The following is a 20,438-nucleotide window of genomic DNA, read 5'->3' as shown; positions in this document are numbered from 1 at the left end:
CGCTGCAGAGTTGCTTACCTTTTTTTTTTTTTGCTGAATCTTGGTTTCCCCGTTACTGTAATAACAGCCAGCTAAGCAGGGGGTATACATCCGCCCAGCATATCCCCCCGAACCATCTGCCACCTAAAAATAACCCGCTCTTGTACGACCCTTCGTAAACCCTACCTATCATGATAGGACAACCTAACACGATCCTCCAGATCCACTAAATAACTCAGGTACCTAACCACACCCGCCACAGTAACACAGAACCCATGGACGATAGAAGAGTGGATGCAATGAGTGGTTTATGTTCATGGTTCAGGCGTGGGTGTGGTACCCCGCAAAACGCGATCCTTTGACTGGGAGGGGAGGGCAGGGAAGCGTCATCGAATCGTTGACGTCACTGCCATGTCCGGGGGTTCGCGTCTATCGATGTATCAATCAGGGCCGGTCAGGTCAGGCGCCAAACCTTGTTGTTGCACAGGTACAAAAACTGATCCCGAACCCACCTAGTGCTGACGTGCTGGCTGGCTGGCTGGTTGGGCAAATCAGACTTATCGGGGGGAGTGGACTGGGGTGTTTTGTCAGTTGGGTTGTCTTTTTTGGATGGATGTGTCTGCCTGGGAGGTATATACTCTGTACTGCTGTAAAAGCTGGATGGAGCGATGTACGGAGGAGTACTGTCGATGTATACAAGCATGTCAAGTGCCGGCAGGGGCAAGGCAGCCAAGTGCCTAGACCGCCTGTGGCAGCCGGTCTAGTCCGCCCCCAGCCAATCGGCCGCCCGGCCTGTGCCGCCGCCGGGCCTGGCTCGGGCTTCCTGCAGACGATCTGCCGCGTCTGATTGGCCCCGGGCGACCGTTTCGGCCGGAGCGGAGCAGGCCAGGAGAACCGTTACGTATTGAGCAAAAGAAGGACGTCGGAGGGGTTTCCCTCCTTAGTCACTTGGCCTAACTAACTAACTAAGACTTTTTCTTCGCCCAACTGAGATAACGGCGGCCTCGTTTCGGATTCGGGTTCGCTTCGGTGCTCCTTTCCCCTCTGGAGTCTGGCTGCCTCCCTTTCCTCCCTCTCCTCCATGAGCATGCAAACCATGGTCGCCATTGCATAGTGCAGTCCTCCCGTCCCATCACGGCATTTATATGACTTGGCCCCGCGGAGGGGCTGTTTGATATCCAGTCTGAGACTAACCCAACCCGCCCGAGAAGAGGAAAGGGGAAACACGACCTCCCTCTAACCAGTGAACCAACACCCCGATATCTCCACGATATCTCCACGATGCAATCCCACGCCATGCCGCGCGACATCATCATCGTCGGCGCTGGCATCGCCGGCCTCGCCTGCGCCATCTCCCTCTCCAAAGAACTCACCACCTCGACCCCCGACCTCAAAATCACCGTCTACGACGGCGCCCCCGGCCCCTCCGCCTCCGGCGGCGCCATCAGCCTGACCCCAACAGCCCAGAATTACCTCGACAAACTGGGCGTCCTCTCCGAACTCAACCGCATGGGCAGCGACTCGGGCATCGAAGTCGACATCATCGAACTCTTCTCCCTGCGCTCCGGCCGCCGCCTCGGGCCCCTGCGCTTCACCGACGAAAACGGCCTGGGATACGGCGGCTACAAGGGCCGGCGAGTGATGCGCAGCGCCCTCTCGCGCGCCATGCTCGCCGTCCTCCGCAACAACCACCCCAACGTCACCGTCCACTACGACAAGAAAGTCGTCGGCGGCACCACCGCAGACCCCACGTCCGTCACCCTCACCTTCGACGACGCCTCCACCGCAACCGCCGACTTGGTCCTGGGCTGCGACGGCGTCCACTCCATCACCCGCACCCGTCTCGTCGACCCCGGCAACCGCTCCGAATACACCGGCATCGCCTTCATCCAGAGCGTCACTGACGCCAACGCCCTCCCCATCTCCATGCACTTCAAGCAGACCGCCGTCCATCTCACCCGCCACTCTTCTCTACTTACCAGCTATTGTGATCCAGACCGCTCGAAGATCTTCTCTGCTGCCATCCTCCGCGTCAATGAGCATCTTATCGAGCGGTATCAGGCCGCTGCGAAACTCGATTGCCGGGAGCAGGCGAGTATGAAGATGTCGATTCGGTATCTGGTGCGCACTCAGTTTGCTAAATCGGCTCTTCCCGCGATTAGGGAGTTGCTGGATCATACGGAGGATTGGGCCCTTTATCCGGTTTACCAGGTTCGGCAGCGCGGGATGTGGCATAAGGGGCGGATTTTGTTGTTGGGGGATGCGGCGCATGCGGTAGGTTCAAGTTATCTTTCTCATCCTAATATACCCTCGCCCTCGAAGCTTTTTTTCCGACCCTACCAAAAGCATCCCCACACCCGCAGTTGAGAGTAAAGGGAGAAAGAAATCTAACAACGATAGATGCCCCCCCGTGACGAATCCGCCGCCTACGCAATCGAAGACGCCCTCATCTTCACGCAAATCCTCTCCCAGAACCGCCACGCCCCCCTGTCCGCCATCTTCCAAGAATACGAGACCGTGCGCCGCGAGCTCGTCAACCGGGCCTTCGACGCCTCCCGCCGCCTCTGGCAGAGCGATCTCGACAAGGGCCTGTTCCCGGGCCACGTGCGCGGGCTGATGGCGCCGGTGCATGTGTCTCCATCTCCTCCCGGGATGGGGATGGGGATGGTGGTTGCGAATGCGAATCGGGGGGCGTCGGCAGCCACGCATCAGAGTTTCTCGGATCTGTCGGTTTATTCCCTGACGAGAGAGTTTCAGGGGGAGATTGATTCGTGAGGGGAGGGATGTGTTGGGATGGAGTTAAGGTGCTTTTGCTGTGTTCGGTTCTCGGGAATACCTAGACTTAGTTGTTCTTTGCTGTCTGTAATGTCTATTTTATCGGGACAAAAGCCATGGGATGGGTATGGTATGGGATGGATATATGGGTGGAGTTTCGGTGATCGAAATGAGGGTTCAAACATACATAGTACTAGTTAATACATAAGCCAATGGCAGATGGCCTGGCCCGGCGTGGCGTCACCGCCCGGGGATCGTGGTTTTCTGCCGCCCATTTTTTCCCAATTTTCTCCGCAACAAAAAAGGTTCGCTCCAGCTTTGGTTCTCGATCATTCCTCCTCATCCCATCCCATCCCCTCCCCTCCCCTCCCATCTCATCCATCGGGGCCTTTCTTCTATCTTAATCGCAATAGCCAGTCTCTGGTTTGATTGCCTTCCCTTTTTCTCTCTTTTCTGCCCCGTTTCGTCCCTTCTTCACCACCCCCTTCACTCTCCATCATGCTGGGCGCTTTTCGCCGGTTCGGCGTCGCCCACGCGCTGCGCGCCTCATCGCGTCCTCTTCTCGCCAGGACCACCCCCCAGCATGCGCAATCCCTCGCTCCTTCGGCTCCCGCGATCTCTCTGACGGCCCGGGCACTGTACCACCCCACGCCAGCCCGCTTCCAGCAGCTCGAGGCCGAGCTGAAGGAAAATGATGAGGCCGAATCCAACGGTCCCGTCCCCTTCGCCGACCTGGAGACCCAGGGCCTGCTCAATGCCTCAATCGTCAATGTTATCACGAAAAAAATGAAGATCACGCACATGACCGACGTCCAGTCCCAGACGATTCGGGATTGCCTGAAGGGCGATGATGTGTGAGTGTTGTCTTGACCCAGTTCTTCCCTCAGACTGTCACCAGAGCAATGTTTGCTGATTTTTTTCTTTCTTCTTTTCTTTTTCCCAGCTTGGCTCAGGCGAAAACCGGAACCGGGAAAACACTGGCGTTTTTGACCCCCGTCATCCAGAACATCCTTCAATGTCCCGATCTCCAGTTGGCGAGCGCCGCTCGCATGCGCAGAGCAGCCTCTTCCGATGATATCCGCGCCATCATCATCTCTCCTACCCGCGAGCTGGCGGAGCAGATTTCCGTAGAGGCGAAGCGTCTGACCGAGAGTTCCGGCCTGGTCGTGCAGACTGCCGTGGGTGGTACAAACAAGCGGGAGCATCTCCAGAGGACTCGCCGCGAGGGTTGTCATATCCTGGTCGGCACGCCCGGTCGCCTGAAGGATCTCCTGTCCGACCCGTACAGCGGCATTAAGGCTCCCAACCTGACCTCTCTCGTCTTCGATGAGGCGGATCGCCTGCTTGACTCTGGATTTTTCCAGGAGATCCAGGAGATCCAGGAGCTCCTCCCCGACCCGACCAAGGTCGACCGCCAGACGCTCATGTTCTCCGCCACGGTCCCTGACGAGGTCATGGACGTCGTGCGGATGACGATGAAGCCCGACTTCAAGTTCATCAAGACCGTCCGTGACGATGAGGCTCCTACCCACCTGCGTGTTCCTCAGAAGGTCGTCTACCTGGACGGCTTCCAGAATGGACTTCCCGCCATTCTGGAGCTGGTCCAGACCCACCTGGAGGAGACCGACAAGCCCTTCAAGGGCATCATCTACTTCAACTCGACCCTACACACCAGCCTGTCTTGGAAGATCTTCAGGCGGCTCCACAGTGACCCCGACAGCCCGCGCAGCAAGCACCCTCTTGGCACCATTCCCCTCTTCGAAATCCATGGCCGGTTGACCCAGGCCCAGAGAACTACCGTCACCGATCGCTTCCGCCGGTGCCAGGACGGAATCCTCTTCTCCTCCGACGTGACGGCCCGTGGTCTGGATTTCCCCGACGTCACCCACGTCATTCAGCTGGGTCTCCCCCGTGAACGCCAGTCCTACATTCACCGCGTGGGACGGACGGGTCGTGCCGGCAAGGAGGGTGAGGGATGGATCTTTGTCCACAAGGGCGAGATGGCTGCCTTCAAAAAGATGCTGCGGGACCTTCCCATCGAAGAAATCAACACCAACGTGGCCGCCCAGACGATCATGGGTGAGGACCTGGACGAGACGTCCCCGCTGGCCTTCCGCCAGGTGAAGGCGTCTGCCGAGTGGGTCGACACGGATCTGAAGGTGGACGCATGGAAGGCGTTTGCCAACACGATTTCGCCCCAGTTCTACCCTCCCGGCGAGGGCGCGGTGGAGGCCCTCAACGAATTCGCCACTGCCGGCCTGGGCCTGCGGACGCCCCCCCAGCTCCCGTCCATGGTGCAACAGGTGCTGATGAACGGCGCCCGGAGACAGCAGAACACCCGCCGCTCCGGTGGCTACGGCTCGTTCAACCGCGGGGGAGGTCGTGATAACTACGGCCGTTCGAACTTTGGCGGAGGCCGTGGTCGCTCGGATTACGGCCGTGACAACTACGGCGGTCGTGATGACTTCGGCCGTGGCGGTGGTCGCTACGACCGTCGCGGCTCTCAGCACGGCTATGGTGGCCGCGGCCGTCAGGGTCAAAGAAACAGTACGTATTTTGTCCATCTCTGCAAAGAATCCCTGCTAACATCCTCTCCCCTCCCAGACTACTCTCTCTTCTAAACCGATTCCGGCCAATCGGTCCCGTCCACCAACTTTGACTCTTCGCTCTTCTGTCGTCTGAAGTCTGATGGAGGGGGGGGGGGAAGCCTCCACCTGGAGGGAATCTCGTTTGGCTTAGTTGGCGCGCTTTCTGCTTCCCTTCCCTTTTCTTCTTTTCTTCCCTCCCCCCCCCCTTGGGCCTGGCGAAAGTGGTGTTGATCTTGTTGGCATGTATACTAAATCGATACCACGTTCATATCGCATGTTCTCTCTACTCTAGCTAGACATATTTGTAATGATATCACACTGTACAAGAAGTCTGGTTTTGTTTGTTTGTTTGGTTGGTTGGTTGGTTGGTTGGTTAATTGGTTCGTTGGTTGTTGTTTTTTCTGTCATGTGGCTTGCACTATAGACTGTCTTGGATGTTGGTATTGTTACAATATATTGATGATGTGTTTTTGTTCATCTTGCTACTTTGCTCGTTCCTTGTCAGTCACTACGGAGTACTTGGTGAAATAAAGAAATAAATGTCGGTGATGTCACTAGGTAGTAAGTAAGACCAGCCAGATCATCCATCGGGAGTCCGTTGGTGCAGTATGCAGCATGCTGATTGCTGGTTGCTGGTTGCTGACTGCTGACTGCTGACTGCTACACCGGACCGGCGTTCGCTCAATGCCGTTCCCGATCCCGTTCGCAGCCCCGGTCCCTACTGTATCTCTCACTCTCACTCTCACTCTCCTCCTCACCCTCCCTCTTCCTCCCTCGCCTCTCAACCCACCAACTCCCCCCCCCAAATTCCAATCATGACATTGCCAAACCCAAGACCCACATCCTCACCCCTTTCCCCCTCCCTCTCCCCCCTCCCCTACGGAAACGCCTGTGCCACCTGCGCCCGCGCCAAGTGTCGCTGCGTGCCGCGGAGTGGCGCCGCCCGCTGTGAGAGGTAAGCAAGTAGTGCCCATCCCTCTATTCGAAACATTGGTTGGATATTCAGGTCTGATATTGTCCAGATGCCACCGGCTAAACAAAGAATGTCGTCCCCCTGTCACCCGCCGTAAGTCCCGGCTCCGGCCCCTGTCGAAGGCGGTCCTGCTGGAGCGGAAGATGGATGGCTTGATGGAGATGCTTGCTTCTTCTGCTTCTGGTGGTGGTGGTGGTGGTGGTGCTGCTGCTGCAGGGGTAGGGGTAGGAGAGCTAGAAGCAGGAGGAGAACCAGAACTTGAAAGACAACACTCAGTCTCAGTCTCAGCTTCAGCCACAGACAGAGATAGAGAAGAGTCCCTACACACCTTCCGCACGCACCGCCTCCAGCTCCTCCCCCTAATGCACATCCCCGCCACTACGACCGCGCGGGATCTGGAACGAGACTCGCCGTTCCTGTGGCGGTGCATCGCGACGGTAGAAAGCCGGTCTGCGGCTCGTCAGGCGGAGTTGTGCGTTGGGATTCGGGAGTTGGCGGGGAAGAGGCTCCTGTGCGATTGTGAGAAGAGCTTGGATTTGTTGCAGGGGGTGTTGGCTTATCTTGCTTGGTGTGTATATGTATATCTTGTTTGTTTCCCTGTGGGGTACTTGCTTGGATGGTTGGGGAGGGGAGTGGGTTCAGTTCTTGGTGCTTGTTAAACGACATGGATTGCCAGTCGCCATTCACGATTTCTCCAGCTAATGGCTTGCTGATTATCAACCAGGGTCACCTTACACAGTCAGCCGCAAAAGTCCTCACTCTGCATCTATGCCCAAATGGCCATCGGGCTGGTCTTCGAGCTAGGCCTCAATCAGCCTCCGCCCCCCGATCTGAGCATGACCGTCTCGAACTCCAATGCCGTCGGCCATCTGCCGGATCTGAAGGCGCCTATCTCAACCCGGCGCACTATGAATGAACGCCGCGCGGTGCTGGGTTGCTATGTGCTGACTTCGATGTAAGAGGCCCATCTCGAGAATTGACTCAATCGAGTGACCAACTGGATGTAGAATCTCGCAGTTCCTGGGCCGGATGGACCCGCTGCGATGGACTCCGCATATGAGGGAATGTCTCGACGTCCTGGCGCATAGCGACGAATCACCGGGTGATGGGGTGCTGGTTCAGATCACGCGCATGCGTCTTCTCGCGGACCAGATTCTTCAGGGCCCCTGGGGTGAGGGCCTGTATGGTCTTGGTCCGGCGCATGATTTGGCTGCTTTCCATTTCAAGGCGTTCCAGTCGCGGTTGGCCACCATCAAGACTGAGACACCTATTCAACTGGTCGACACCAGTATGTGAATATCCTGGGAGCTGTGATCTAGTTTGTATACTGACCGGTCCAGGACCCATCCTATTCCATCTCCACGACGTCGAGATGAGTCTTTACGAGGTCGCCCTCGCGAAACCCCCCGCGGACGAAGAAATGAGCAGCCAGCGACTTGACCACCTCTACGCCTGTCTGCACGTGGTGAAACGGTTCTTCGATCTCTTCTTCACGATCTCCCCAGCCGAATACACCTCCCTGGCGCTCCCATACATTACCCAGCTGTCGCACTGCCTGGTGACCCTCTTCCGCCTGTCGACCCTGGACTACCCGGGCTGGGACAAAGCCGCGGTGAAAGACACGGCGGATATCCTTGCCATTGCGGAGCAGATTGCCACGCGCATGGGCCAGGTGGCCGATGCGGTGGGGATGCACAGGGACGGCCCGTACGGCGATCCCTTCAGCAAGCTGGGCATGATGATCCAGAAGCTGCGGAGTGAGTGGGCGGTTCGTTTGCCGGAGTGGCTGGTCGCCGATCATCGGACTGCAGAGGAGCCATTTCTGTCGAGCGCGGAGATGGGTGATCTGGATGGCTTCTTGAGTTGGTCGGAGATGCCATTGCCGTGGTTGATGGAAGGGTTTGGCCCGGGGTTTGTGTGACGGTCTCCCGGAAACAAAGTAAGCGGCCTTCATTTGCTTGTTCTCCTTTCTATAACAACCGCTCAGATTGAAAGCGCTAACCCCATTGTGTGAAAGACGATGCTGACCGGCGTTGGCAGTAGGAACGGCGTTCGGGGAAGGGCCGCATCCAACGCCGTGTCCCGGCCCAGATACTTAAACTGCAGTGTTCCACCCATCTCAATTCGAGGTGGTCCAGATCTCAACTATAGTATCTCTCTATGGACGAAACGCAGCTGTCCAAAAACGATCACGCAGCCACCATGACTGAAGACAGCCAGCCACGTCTTCTGGATTCCTCTAAACACACCCCGTGGGTCCAGGATCCGCCCGCAGAGAAACCCCGCGAAAGCGATGACTACGAGCCAGAGTGGGTGGAGGGAACGACACTGGTGATGGTGATCACAGGTATCACGCTTGTCGTGTTTCTGATGCTGCTGGATATGTCGATTGTGTCGACGGTATGGCCAACACCGAAAGACAACGGTTCGGACGGACTGAATGACTGACTGACCATGCATGGCTAGGCAATCCCAAGGATCACCAGCCAATTCCACTCGCTGGATGATGTCGCGTGGTATGGCAGTGCGTATACAATCTCCAGGTAGGTGTGGGATGTGCCGTCGATGAATACATGGAATTGATTCGGCTAACGACTCCCCGACTAGTGCCGCCCTCCAGCCCCTAACCGGGAAACTGTACAACTACTTCTCATCGAAGTGGATATTCCTCTCCTTCTTCGGGATCTTTGAAGTAGGCTCCTTGATCTGCGGCGTGGCCACCTCCTCGAAAATGCTCATCGTCGGCCGCGCGGTGGCCGGGATGGGATCGTCGGGCATGTTGAACGGGGCGTTGAATATCCTGGCCGGTGCGGTGCCGGTTAAGAAGAGGCCGGCCATGATTGGTGTTATTATGGGTGGTATGTACCCCACAACTAGATCTTGATAGAATACTGACATCGACATTCTAGTCGGCCAGCTAGGCCTAGTAGGAGGCCCACTAGTTGGCGGAGCCTTTACGACCTACTCGACCTGGCGATGGTGTAAGTATCGTATCCCAACCCAATCCAAAAGCACCAACCACTAACTTACATCATATAGGCTTCTACATGAACCTCCCCATCGGGGTCCTCGTCAGCGCCCTCCTCCTCTTCACACGCATCCCCGACCAGAAGCCCAAAGCTCCCCCCCGCACCATTCTCCGTCCATCCATGCTATATAAATTCGACCTCATCGGCTTCACCCTCTTCGCCCCCGCCTCCATCATGCTCCTGCTCGCCCTGCAGTATGGCGGCAACAGCCACCCCTGGGACAGCGCCACGGTCATCGGCCTGTTCTGCGGCTCCGGCGCAACCTTCGCCGTCTTTTTCTTCTGGGAGCGACACATGGGCGTCGACGCGATGATCCCGGGGTATTTGGTGGGGAAACGCATCGTCCTGTGCAGTAGTTTGCTCTCCATGATGGTTTTCGGGTTTACGATGACGCTCTCGTATTACCTGCCTATTTACTTTCAGTCTGTCAGGGGGGAGTCCGCGTTGAGGAGTGGGGTGGATTTGTTGCCGAATATTTTGTGTCAGTTGGTCATGGCGGTTGTTTCGGGGATGCTGAGTGAGTTTCTTTTCTTTTCTTTTTTTCCCCCCCCATTTTCATCTTTCTTTCTCTCTCGTTTTTCATGTCGATCAATTGATAAATAAGCTAATGAGCAAGTCCCAACAGCCTCGAAACTGGGCTACTACCTCCCCTGGGGCGTGCTCGGAGCCATACTCAACGCCGTGGGCAACGGCCTCCTCTCCACCCTCTCACCCACCACCCCTATCCCCGTCTGGGCTGGCTATGAATCTCTGGTCGGATTCGGTCGAGGTGCCATCTCCCAAGTCGTAAGTCTCTCCTTCCCCTCCCCAAGCTATTCCCCAATTCTCCCCCCCCCCCCCCACCTCTCCCCTCCCAGAATGCTAACAGAGAGACAAAAAAAAAAAGCCGATAATCGCCCTCCAAACCACCACCCCACCCCCCTCCCTCTCCACCGCCATGGCCATAATGACCTGCGCGCAGACCTTCGGCGGCGCCATCTTCCTCGCCATCGCGGAAGTCATCTTCGCGCAATCCCTGCGGGCGAATCTCCGCCACTATGCGCCGGCTGTGGATGCCGAGGCGGTGATCGCGGCCGGGGCCACGGGGTTCCGGGATGTTGTGCCGGAAGGGGATCTGTCGATGGTTTTGGGGGCGTATGCGAGGAGTCTGGGGGGCGTGTTTTTGCTTTGTGTAGGGTTGGCGGGGGGCAGTTGGGGGTTGTTTGGGGGGTGGGATGGGGAAGATGGGAGGGCCGGGGGAGGGGGAGGGGGAGAAGGCGTAAGGCATGATGTGAGGCCGGGTTGAGCAGAGGATGATGATGATGATGAGGAAGAGAGTGAGTGTGTTGGTGGTTGTTCTTATTAATGTTAGATTATATATATTATTAGAAATTTTATGTATTGTATAGACACTAGACCCTTAAGAAGACCAGAGCAGGGTCCTCCTTTTTTCTCATTAGTCTTCCTAGTATCATATAAATAGTGTAGCACCCATCACGAAAACCTAGACTTTCTCTTTCCTCTCTGTCTAAATCATGCAAATTGATCGAGCGTCATGCAGCGGCAGTTAGGTTGGGCATAGGCATAGGCATAGGCATAGGCATAGCCCTGTACAGCCACAGCCCTAGGCAGCTAGAATAGTCCGATCCATCTCCTACCCGATACTTACTCCGTACATCAGCACAAGGCAGGCTAAGACTAACCACAACTAGCTCGGGTGATGGAGATAACTTAATAATCAATAAACACCCTGGGAAAAGTAAATCCTTAATAGGATAGTTTAACTCCGTACGGAGTGAGTAAGTAAGTAAATAAGTACATGGAGACTGAAGGGATCGTCAACAGCCGACAGACAGCCAGCGGGCCGTACCCTGCCCTAAATCGGTGGTAGTAACAGTAACAGTAACAGTACAACATCCTAAGTACGTAGTAAGCAGACTTCAAACAACGGGAACGTGTAACAAGATAGATAGATGATAAATGGCGATAGATCAACATCCCCGATCGAACCTGCCTCCTGGGCCCAACTAGCCCTGTTTCACCGAGTCAGGATGGTCGATGATCGTGGCCAGCCCCCCCCCCCTAAAATTAGACTAGCGTGACCGAGACCCCGGCTGTGATTGGTGGGTGCGTACGAAGGAGCCAATCGGGAGCCGGGGCTGCGGGACTAGTTTCGTATAGGATTTGGCCTCCCAAAAGGCTGACGGACATCACATCACGGCTTAGGCAGCTAGATAGATAGTTAGTTAGTTAGATACACCGAGAACATTTATATATCCTGACTCGGTCGCGCTGTTATGTTTTTTTTTTTTTAAATTATCGCGCTGCTGAGTATTCTCCCTCGTCTGGATTTCTGTTCCTCACCACCACCACCACCACCACCACCATGACAGAATGCAAAGGTACCAATCAACCCCCCCATAACCCTAAACACCTCTCTCTCTCTCTCTACATACATCATACCCAAAATCCTCAGCTCCCAGATCCTAAAATAAAATAAATAAAAAAACAGCCCTATCAACCCCTAACACCATGTGGGACTTCTGCCCCTCCGTCGCCGCCGCCTACCTCTTCACCATCCTCTTCGCCCTCACCACCCTCGCCCACCTCGCCCAAGCCATCATCTACCGCAAGCCCTACTGCTGGGTCATCACCGTCTCCGGCCTCATCCAAACCGTCACTTACATCTTCCGCGTGCTCAGCATCCTCAACCCCGCCAGCTACACCGACTACGCCGCCTGGTTCGTGCTCATCCTCGTCGCCCCGCTGTGGACCAACGCCTTCGTGTACATGGTCATGGGTCGCATGGTGTGGAATTTCACCGATGACGCACGCGTCCTGAAGGTTAGGCCCTGGCATTTCGGGCTATTCTTTGTGGTTTTGGATGTTATGTATGTTTCCTTTTTTTCCCCCTCCCTTCCTCCCTTCCTTCTTATTCTGGGTTTTGTTTGAGGTTGAGGTTGAGGTTAAGAAGAAGAAGGCGTGAGCATGCTAATAACCAACGATCGATGAATGGGAAAAAAAAAACAGTGCATTCATCATCCAAGTCTACGGCGCCGCCCAAGCGGCGGGCAACAACGTCGCGTATAGCGTGGAGATGACCGGTCTGCACATCTACATGGGTGGTGTGGGCGTGCAGCAGCTCTTCGTCCTGGTTTTCGTGGTGTGTGCCGTTCTTTTCAACCGCAAGATTCGCTTGCAGAGACGTTCGGATGCCACGCAGGCCCTGCTCCTGCTTTATGTGCTTTATGTCTGTTTGGCGCTGATTACGGTGAGTCTCTCGTATACTTGTATACATGTTCATATATATATATATATATATGTGTGTGTGTATATCATATGCATATGTATATGCACATACACACAGAGGCAAAAAGAGAAAGAAAGAAAGAAAGAAAGAAACCATATCCCCCATTTTTCTTACAAAACAAATATCTTTGATGAAAAATACTAACCCCCCCCCCCCCCCCCCCCCAAAGATGCGAATCATCTTCCGCCTCTGCGAATACGCCCAAGGTCTCGATAGCTCGATCCCCCAACACGAAGCATACCAGTACTGTCTCGACTCGCTGCCCATGCTGTTAGCGCTGGTGCTGCTCAACGTCGTGCACCCGGGGCGCGTCATGCCGGGCCCGGAGAGCGATATGCCGAGTCGCAAGATGCGGAAAAGAATGGGGGTGAAGGATATTACCAAGGCGAGGGTGCTGGGGAGTGGGAGTGGGAGTGGGAACGATGAGATGGTTCGTTTGCAAGATTGTTAGGGTATTGGTGTTTTGTTTTTTTGTTTTTTTTTTTTCTTTTTTGCTGACTGTTGGGTTTATAGATGTTAGAGGGGATGGAGAGGGTGTAAATTTATAATTCCTTTTGTATTTTTTTTATTCTTCTGGTTTGGACGGAGAGAGAGAGTGTGTGTGTGTGTTGGTTTAAGAACTAAGGTGGGAGTTAGATTTAGATCGGGCTTGCATATTGCATATTGCGTATTGCACTATATCTAGGTGGGGAGGGATGTCTGCCGTCTAGACTTTAGTCTAGTGGATGGGGAATGGATGTGGATAGTGGACTACTTATGTATATAGTATAACTAGTTAGGATAGTATAGATTATTATGGTATGTATGGTATGTATGGTATGGTATCGACACCATCTTATCTGATGCATAAATAGCCCGGCTAACTGAAAAGAGTCAAGTGGGAGAGCGAATCGTGACTCGGCTTATCCGGCCGCCGCCGCGATCCTTTCGTCTCGTCGTCCCCGATCCATCCATCCCCATCTTCTATGCCCCTCCTGAGCCGAGTCCTCGCCCACCATCCCTCCCAGACAGCACTCATGAAACAATGCCCCGAGTCGCCCCCTCAGACCGGAAGCGATTGTACTATCCCAAGACCCGCACCGGCTGTCTAACCTGCAAGTCCGTCCCCCACATCCCCACTTGACCCCCGCTAACCAGACACATGATATATACAGGAGTAAGTGACCCCGATCCTTATTGCCAGCCTGCCTGTACTACTATGACGGGAACTGTCTACGGACCAAGTCTTCTCGCGGGACTGAGACCTAGACCGAGACCAAAACTAAAACTAAAACGGAGTCGAACAGAACGCCGCGTCAAATGCGACGAGCAGCGTCCCGCCTGTCTGCGATGCACGTCCACCGATCGTCCCTGCGACGGGTATAGAGATCCACCAGCCCTAACCCCAACATCCTCCTCCTCATCCTCATACCCCACCACAGCGACAGCGAAACTACCCCCCAAGCCAATCGCACGATCAAGACCGCTCCTCACCCGCCCCCTCAGCATCCCCGCCTACCACCTCTTCCCCTGCGACCAGGAGCGCCGCTCCTTCCAGTTCTTCCTGACGAGGACCGTCCCCCAGCTAGCCGGCGACTTCGAATGCGCCTTCTGGGAACGTCTCCTGCTGCAGTCTGTTCACCAGGAGCCGGCTATTCGTCATGTCACTGTTGCGCTGGGGTCCCTGCATGAGTCCTTTGAGCAGGATGCTGATGCAGGCCCCTTTCCTGGGGGTTTGGCGGCGGCGAGAAGCTCACGTACACATACACATACGCGTGCGGAAACGGAAATGGAAATGGAAACGGGAACGGGAACGGCATCGTTCGCCCTGCGCCAGTATCTGCGCGGTATGCGGTGTCTGATGCCCATGTCGGGGAGCGGCCGGGAGGTGCCCTTGGATGTGTGCTTGATCTCGTGCGTCTTGTTTGCTTGTTTCGAGGTGTGTTTCTTGTTTCTTTTCTCTCTCTCTCTCTTCTTCTTCTCTTGTCTCGAGTAGAGGGAGAGTTATGCATGTTACATGGCTGACCCATTCTCAAGGCTATGCGCGGTCACTACGGTCCCGCCATCACGCACATCACCAGCGGATTGAATATCCTCAGCGAGCTTCGAACCACTACGTCCACTCCCACATCCAATAGCTCCGTGACTTCGACTTCTTTGAGCGTCGGACGCACACCCTACGTCCCAATAGACATTCTATGCGGGCTGTTCACTCGCCTGCAGGCGCAGATCATTGTGGTACCCCTCCCTAATCCCCCAGTCCCTCAGTCCCCCAGTCCTCCCAGATATACCCACATCATCTTCCCCAGAATCAAACACCATCTAACCCAACCAACTAGACAATCCACCGCATCGGCGCTGCGCGTTGCAACCTCTGGCCCACCCTTACCATCGACCTGCACCAACCCATCATATTCCACTCGTTAGCCGACGCCCGCGAAACCCTCGAGATCTACACCTACTACTACCGCCAGCGCAGCACCGAGCTGCAATACCCAAACCCAGGCACAGACCCCACGACCTCCCCATCCCCCAGCCCTAACCCAAACCTCGCAGCCGTCACCCTGCGCGACACCTGCCTGATCCTGCTTTCGCGGTGGTCCGCCGCGCTGGACGACTTCCTGCGTGCGCGCAGTCTCGGCCATGCCCCCCTGACGGCCCGCGAACGCCGCGCCGTCGCCGTCCTCCAGCTGCGGAAGATCGATTGTGTCGTCGCGCTGGATAGTCTCCAGGATGCTGGGAAGGTGGAGGCTGGGGATCATGTGCAGTGGGATCGGTATTGTAAGTTTTTTGAGAGGATGGTTGTGTTGGGGGAGGGGATTGTGGGTGAGGATGGGGGGTTAAACTCCCCTTCGTTGTCGTCGCCTTTTTCTTCGCCCGAGAGTACGACAAGAGAGACGGGTATGAAGACGGAGACGGAGCCGGAGATGACAAAGAGCAAACCGAAGAAAAAAACCTTCTCCCTCGACCTCGGCATCATCTCAGGCATGTTCAATGTCGCCGTGCGATGCCGCGACCCGGTGATCCGTCGACGCGCGGTGCGCGTGCTCCGTGCCTCGGCGGTGCGCGAAGGCGTGTGGGACAGCGTGGTCGTCGCAGCCGTGGCGGAGAAATGGATTGAGATCGAGGAGGAAGGGCTGGGCGTTGTGGCCAGTTGTGCCGATGTGCCTGCTGGTGCCAGGCTGGCGGATTTCCTTCCGGTATTTGATGGCGAGGAATCCAGTGCGCTGGTGTATTTTCGTCGGGCGGAGGCGAAAGCGATGGATGAAGGGGGCGTGAGGAGCGAGGTTTTTACGTGGTGATGGCCCAATGTGTTGTGGATGAGGGGGTAATTTAATATAGAATAAAGATGTTTTAAAAGAAAGTCCGGCTTGGTTTGAATTGCTTTCGGGTGAGGTTCTTGACGGAGGGTTTGTTGAAGGTAAAAGAGTCATAGATCATAATGGGCAACCAGGTCGAGTGCCCTTCACCAAATCGTACTAGGTCGTATGACGGGCGCTGTTAACAGATAGGTCCGGATATGCCATGCAGACTTGATCGGGTCAGGGGAAATAAGACAGCGATGAGTGGTAGATACTCGATCTGACCGAGTGACCAAATATTCAGTTCGATTCAGTCGTAATGGGACGAGGATGGAATGCTTCGTGGGAATAGCAATACTACATCCTTACTCCGAATGTGTCGCCCCGTTCTTGGCATCTCTTGCGGTGTTCTGTGCAGACGTCAATGCCTCCTGAATGCGAACCAATCTTTGCTGAAGTTCTCTTGTAAACAGACGATCTTGTCCCGCTTCAGTCACCTCTCCTTCTACCGTGACAGAAGTCCGCAGATCTCGGACAACGCATCCAACTTCATCCCGCAGCCGTTGCTGAAGAGGGATGAATATCTGTTCAGTTAGGTTGTGATAGTCACTTGTAAGCCTGCTGGAGAATTCCGCGAACAGATGCGGGGACGTGAGATGTTGGTACATGGCTCGCTTGCGCCTGGCGTCGCAGCCGGGTCCTGCATATCGAGGCTAGAGTTAGAAAGGGGAGGTATTTTGGACGCGTTATAGAAATTAAATGTGCCTAATCATACCGGATTCATCGGTGCAGGTGTTGTAGACAGGGCGCATGACGTCGGAAATGTACGAGCTATCGTGGCCATTGGCGGCGTCGAGCATCATTCGTCTGCAGTGGTTCAGTGTATTTTATATCGAGATGGGGGCGGGGGGGGGGGGGGGGGGGGCGGACTTACTCGTTTGCATCGATGAGTACGTCTAGGGAGCTTCGGATGGCGTCTTTGATAGATCTCTGCCGTACTTTCATGTTGAGAAGTAGGTTTTGCAGAGAATCCGGTGCCATGTCATAGTGTTCTAGTGTAGAATTTATTCAGCGTAGGGCTCTGACTAAAGCCGATCACTTCTGCTCTGAAGACGGCAGAGAGGGCTGGGATTTCTTACCTTCAATAGTGTCATAAACGTCTTGGAAAGTATTGGAAACCTCCCTGGTCAGGCCATCCTTCTGATATTCAAGCCAGTCAAACAGAATCTCCCATTGTTTGGAAAGCGTGCCGCGTCCGGGGCCGAGAACCTCGTCGTTCCAGCAACGATAGTCTTGGACCCTTGTTTTGTGGGCCCCATAATTTCGACAGAAAGCAAGGTATGTCGCATGATGCCACTACAGATCTTGGGTCAGACACCAGTTTCTGGAGGTTTGATAGCATTTGGACTCACTGCAGCCCAGTCTTGGCTAGCATCGACAGCGTGAGTTGTCCAGTCGCTTCGAAAAGTTCCTGTGATAAGGTTATTTAAAGTTCGTACAAAGACAGGTAAAGTGTAGCGCCCACTGATTGTTTGCGTGATCAATCCGTTGAACTCATCTTCTAGGCTCATCTTTGCAAGATAGATTGGGGATTCTTGCGAGGCCACCTTCTACCGGGAGTCAGCTATCATTCAATCCTCCGCACTTCAAACATCCCAAGGAATCTGAAGATGGCTGATACAAAACTCCATGTGAAGGATAGTCACTTACCATTTGTAGGGCTTGTTCTGCCTTTTTCAAGACACCACGTAGAACGTCCGCCCGAATTGTAGTAACGGCATCGGACCCTGCCAATGACCATTGATTCAGAGAGCCGATTAGCGCGGGCACTTGATTGTGAAGAAAGGTTTCCATGACACGCAGCTGAGCTTCCGCCGGAACAGACTGACAGTAGCGCCGAAGTCCCTTGATACCGCTGAGCTTGAGGTATTCGTGGGCTTGCGCCACATCATCATCGCGGTGGTCGGAGTATAGCTTGTTGCTCACGCAGAATACCCGGACGTTGCCGTTCCAGGCCCGCGACAGCGACTTTGTCACCCATTCATTTCGTCTCAGAATGAGTGTCCGTTTCAGTCTGTGGATTGGTTAAATATTTGGATCATCTGATATCGAGTCAAGGGATCCCTTACTGAAGCTCAAGCATGCTTTTCTCATCGCTGTGATCTGAGGTTACTATAAACCCCCCAGGAAGCTGGGGTTTACTGACCTGAGATTAATTTCCTCTAAAGCGAGGCCCTGACTAATACTCCCAGTAGCCTTTCGTCTGCGAGTCCGCGTATCCCTTACTTTCTGCTCGAGTCTACGGATCTGATTGTTGAGGTCACGGATAGGTCTGGCTTCTGCTACGGAGGATGTCCGGACAGTCTCATTTGCATCCACATCCTGAGACCTGCTGAGCCCGGTCCAACCAGCTTGGGGAAGGAACATACCTCCGATCGAGTACAAACAATTCGTAGCGGTTGGTTTCCCGCACATCGGCGAGCGATATCTCGAATTGATTCGTCCGTGGTGCACCGAACGATGGTACTCACGATGAACACCTCGTCACAGCTATGACGGAGATACTTCTCTGTTGCCCTTACTCGTGCATAATTCAAGTCGCGGAATCCTAGATATTATCAATTATTCAATCCAACAGGACTGTATTCATAGAATGCCATACCAGGTAAATCGGCCAAGACTAGTCCAGTCCGGAGTATAGGCGATCGGAGGTAGACCCTAAATGAAGTCAGACACGCACCATGCTGGCCTGGCAGCCCTCGAACCTGATCAACTTGACAAAAGGCCATACAGCTGGCCTGTTCTCTTCCTTAGGATCAGCCATCAGACTGTCTAGCTGTTCCATACACTCATCGGCGTGGTGAGCAACCATGGTATACTGAGTCGCATCGCGGCCACCCGGTCGATAATCCAAACCGGCAACTGCCCAAGACTCCAGAGTTGTCAAAATCGATGCCACCGCAGCTTCACCTTCACGAGAAAGAAATTCGAGGTCAAGACCTGGCTGACTGGGGAAGAGAGACCGCAAGGTGTCCCAGGCTTTTTTGGCAGTCGCCTTCAGTTTTTCTTGTTCTTCTTTTCCCTCAACTTCGCGATAGGCATCCGTGTAGTACTTCCGGAAACTCGAGAGTAACTCCTCGAGGAGCTCTCGTATTTCCGCCGTATTCATATAGTCGGCTTCAACGGTATAATTATGAGGATGCTTCTCGTTTACGCTGCGAAACTCCGTGACAACTGTAGTGCAAGCCGCACCATCTCCGCTCTAGACCTGGCATTAGCCACTTAGATCGACTCACAGAGAGATAGGTAGAGACTCACCGAGCGCGCCAGACCTTCCTGATCCAGGAGGGAGTTGATAAGCGTACTTTTGCCTGTCACAGCAATTAGACCCTTCCTGCACACGCGTCTAACGCAGATAGCTTACCCACTCCTGAATCACCAATGAATCCAATTGTTCTGGTAGCAGAGCAGGTAAAATGACTGGCCTCTATGGTTTGTTTGTACAGCTCGTGGAGATCACTCGCAGGATCGTGTGCTAGCTGGCGCTGACCCATTAGATCCGCAAGGCCTGTAAGTTGGCCTCTCACTTGACGAAACGCATTCTGGAGCCGAATGTCGTAAATTGGGGCTTGGGGAAGCTCTTCGCGGCGTATATTGTACGAGTGATCGTTCTCATCACCGTGGGATGGAGAGCTGCTCGCGCTGGTCTCGCTACTATCGAAGCCCTGGTCGTCAACTGCGCCATATACACCGTCCTTCAAGGTTAAATTCCGAACCCCGGACCCCAGACTGCCCGGGGTTGAAGTTTGTGTCTGAGACCGCCGTTGGCTGGCCTCCGCGGACGTCGTGCCACTTGAACTGGGAGTGGCATTGTAAAGATCCCGGTAAGTTGTGCTTGGGGCCAGACCAGCCACTGTCGCACTGTTGGAACCGGCCTCAACCTCATGTGTCGCCTGTCCTACGTTGCCAGTCAGGTGCATGGCTTGGAAAAGGGAAGGCGTGGTCGGGGTGATGGAGCGTCGGTCCGCCTCGGGGTCGAGTGACTCGTCTGTAGAAGATGTGGGCGTAGATCTCCCTATAGAGGACGACCTGCAGGAGAAGGTAAACTCGACCGACGGCAAGATGTACCTATCGCAAGGACTTCCCTGGCGAGGAGTGTTGTTCTGGGGGCTGGACTGGGTCATTGTTCGATTTCCTGCGCGAGGTACTTCGGTCGATGGTTCGAGAACCAGGTCTGGGTATTATGGAAGGAAGCCATGGGTTCTTATCACCAAGTTCTTGATGCGGCGAGGCTGACAAGTGCGGGGCTTTTCCAAGGCGCCGGCGCGATGCGCACGCTGCTGCACGTTGCTGCGCCGCAGGAACATCCTGGCGGATTGGTTCGATGAGTTGATATCCTGGGCAATTTCGCATCAATTGTGTGTTCAGATGTAACGTTCTGCCGGCTGCACTTATGTCTGGAGGTAGGTGTATTTGCAGTTAGGAGAGTGTGAGAGTGTAGCACCAATGTCACATCAATGCCGC

The 20,438-nt window shown here is 54.8% G+C and overlaps 8 protein-coding genes across 8 annotated transcripts; 7 read left to right on the top strand and 1 right to left on the bottom strand.

Moving 5' to 3' along the window:
* Positions 1-11: 11 nt before the first annotated feature.
* BO70DRAFT_57458 (uncharacterized protein) lies at positions 12-922 on the top strand. Its single transcript, XM_025548550.1, has one exon. The coding sequence runs from the start codon at positions 290-292 to the stop codon at positions 824-826; it is 537 nt and encodes a 178-aa protein (XP_025398473.1). The 5' UTR covers positions 12-289; the 3' UTR covers positions 827-922.
* A 338-nt stretch (positions 923-1,260) lies between these two features.
* Positions 1,261-3,000, top strand: BO70DRAFT_338450 (FAD-dependent oxidoreductase; the record flags this gene model as incomplete). Its single annotated transcript, XM_025541200.1, has 2 exons — positions 1,261-2,253; positions 2,380-3,000. The coding sequence occupies 2 exons, from the start codon at positions 1,261-1,263 to the stop codon at positions 2,752-2,754; spliced, it is 1,368 nt and encodes a 455-aa protein (XP_025398472.1). The 3' UTR covers positions 2,755-3,000.
* Positions 3,001-3,097: 97 nt separating this feature from the next.
* On the top strand, positions 3,098-5,849 carry BO70DRAFT_363009 (DEAD/DEAH box helicase). Its single transcript, XM_025543463.1, has 3 exons — positions 3,098-3,608; positions 3,698-5,301; positions 5,359-5,849. The coding sequence occupies exons 1-3, from the start codon at positions 3,253-3,255 to the stop codon at positions 5,373-5,375; spliced, it is 1,977 nt and encodes a 658-aa protein (XP_025398471.1). The 5' UTR covers positions 3,098-3,252; the 3' UTR covers positions 5,376-5,849.
* A 308-nt stretch (positions 5,850-6,157) lies between these two features.
* BO70DRAFT_353574 (transcription factor domain-containing protein) lies at positions 6,158-8,236 on the top strand (the record flags this gene model as incomplete). The annotated part of the gene is made up of 5 exons (XM_025541833.1): positions 6,158-6,297; positions 6,365-6,883; positions 7,040-7,270; positions 7,323-7,603; positions 7,656-8,236. The coding sequence occupies 5 exons, from the start codon at positions 6,158-6,160 to the stop codon at positions 8,234-8,236; spliced, it is 1,752 nt and encodes a 583-aa protein (XP_025398470.1).
* A 281-nt stretch (positions 8,237-8,517) lies between these two features.
* BO70DRAFT_397361 (MDR family MFS transporter) lies at positions 8,518-11,044 on the top strand (the record flags this gene model as incomplete). The annotated part of the gene is made up of 8 exons (XM_025546698.1): positions 8,518-8,715; positions 8,782-8,858; positions 8,923-9,173; positions 9,225-9,296; positions 9,355-9,861; positions 9,970-10,130; positions 10,231-10,515; positions 11,036-11,044. The coding sequence occupies 8 exons, from the start codon at positions 8,518-8,520 to the stop codon at positions 11,042-11,044; spliced, it is 1,560 nt and encodes a 519-aa protein (XP_025398469.1).
* Positions 11,045-11,652: 608 nt separating this feature from the next.
* BO70DRAFT_338439 (RTA1 domain-containing protein) lies at positions 11,653-13,084 on the top strand (the record flags this gene model as incomplete). The annotated part of the gene is made up of 4 exons (XM_025541199.1): positions 11,653-11,725; positions 11,836-12,214; positions 12,354-12,594; positions 12,803-13,084. Exons 1-4 carry the CDS (start codon positions 11,710-11,712, stop codon positions 13,082-13,084), a joined length of 918 nt encoding a protein of 305 aa, XP_025398468.1. The 5' UTR covers positions 11,653-11,709.
* A 643-nt stretch (positions 13,085-13,727) lies between these two features.
* BO70DRAFT_363006 (Zn(II)2Cys6 transcription factor domain-containing protein) lies at positions 13,728-15,966 on the top strand. The gene is made up of 3 exons (XM_025543462.1): positions 13,728-14,551; positions 14,650-14,850; positions 14,952-15,966. The coding sequence occupies exons 1-3, from the start codon at positions 13,832-13,834 to the stop codon at positions 15,912-15,914; spliced, it is 1,884 nt and encodes a 627-aa protein (XP_025398467.1). The 5' UTR covers positions 13,728-13,831; the 3' UTR covers positions 15,915-15,966.
* A 130-nt stretch (positions 15,967-16,096) lies between these two features.
* Positions 16,097-20,263, bottom strand: BO70DRAFT_57351 (uncharacterized protein). Its single transcript, XM_025548549.1, has 14 exons — positions 19,339-20,263; positions 19,233-19,285; positions 18,680-19,176; positions 18,577-18,632; positions 18,344-18,522; positions 18,121-18,296; positions 18,044-18,070; positions 17,625-17,988; positions 17,440-17,521; positions 17,327-17,385; positions 17,054-17,270; positions 16,849-16,966; positions 16,690-16,781; positions 16,097-16,614 (listed from the first exon to the last, which is right to left on the bottom strand). Exons 1-14 carry the CDS (start codon positions 20,096-20,098, stop codon positions 16,280-16,282), a joined length of 3,015 nt encoding a protein of 1,004 aa, XP_025398466.1. The 5' UTR covers positions 20,099-20,263; the 3' UTR covers positions 16,097-16,279.
* Positions 20,264-20,438: the final 175 nt, after the last annotated feature.

The sequence above is a fragment of the Aspergillus heteromorphus genome (genome assembly GCF_003184545.1).
Source record: "Aspergillus heteromorphus CBS 117.55 chromosome Unknown BO70scaffold_16, whole genome shotgun sequence".
Classification (NCBI taxonomy): domain Eukaryota; kingdom Fungi; phylum Ascomycota; class Eurotiomycetes; order Eurotiales; family Aspergillaceae; genus Aspergillus; species Aspergillus heteromorphus.
The sequence above is the reverse complement of the archived record's forward strand: the minus strand, read 5'-3'. Positions and strand labels throughout refer to the sequence as shown.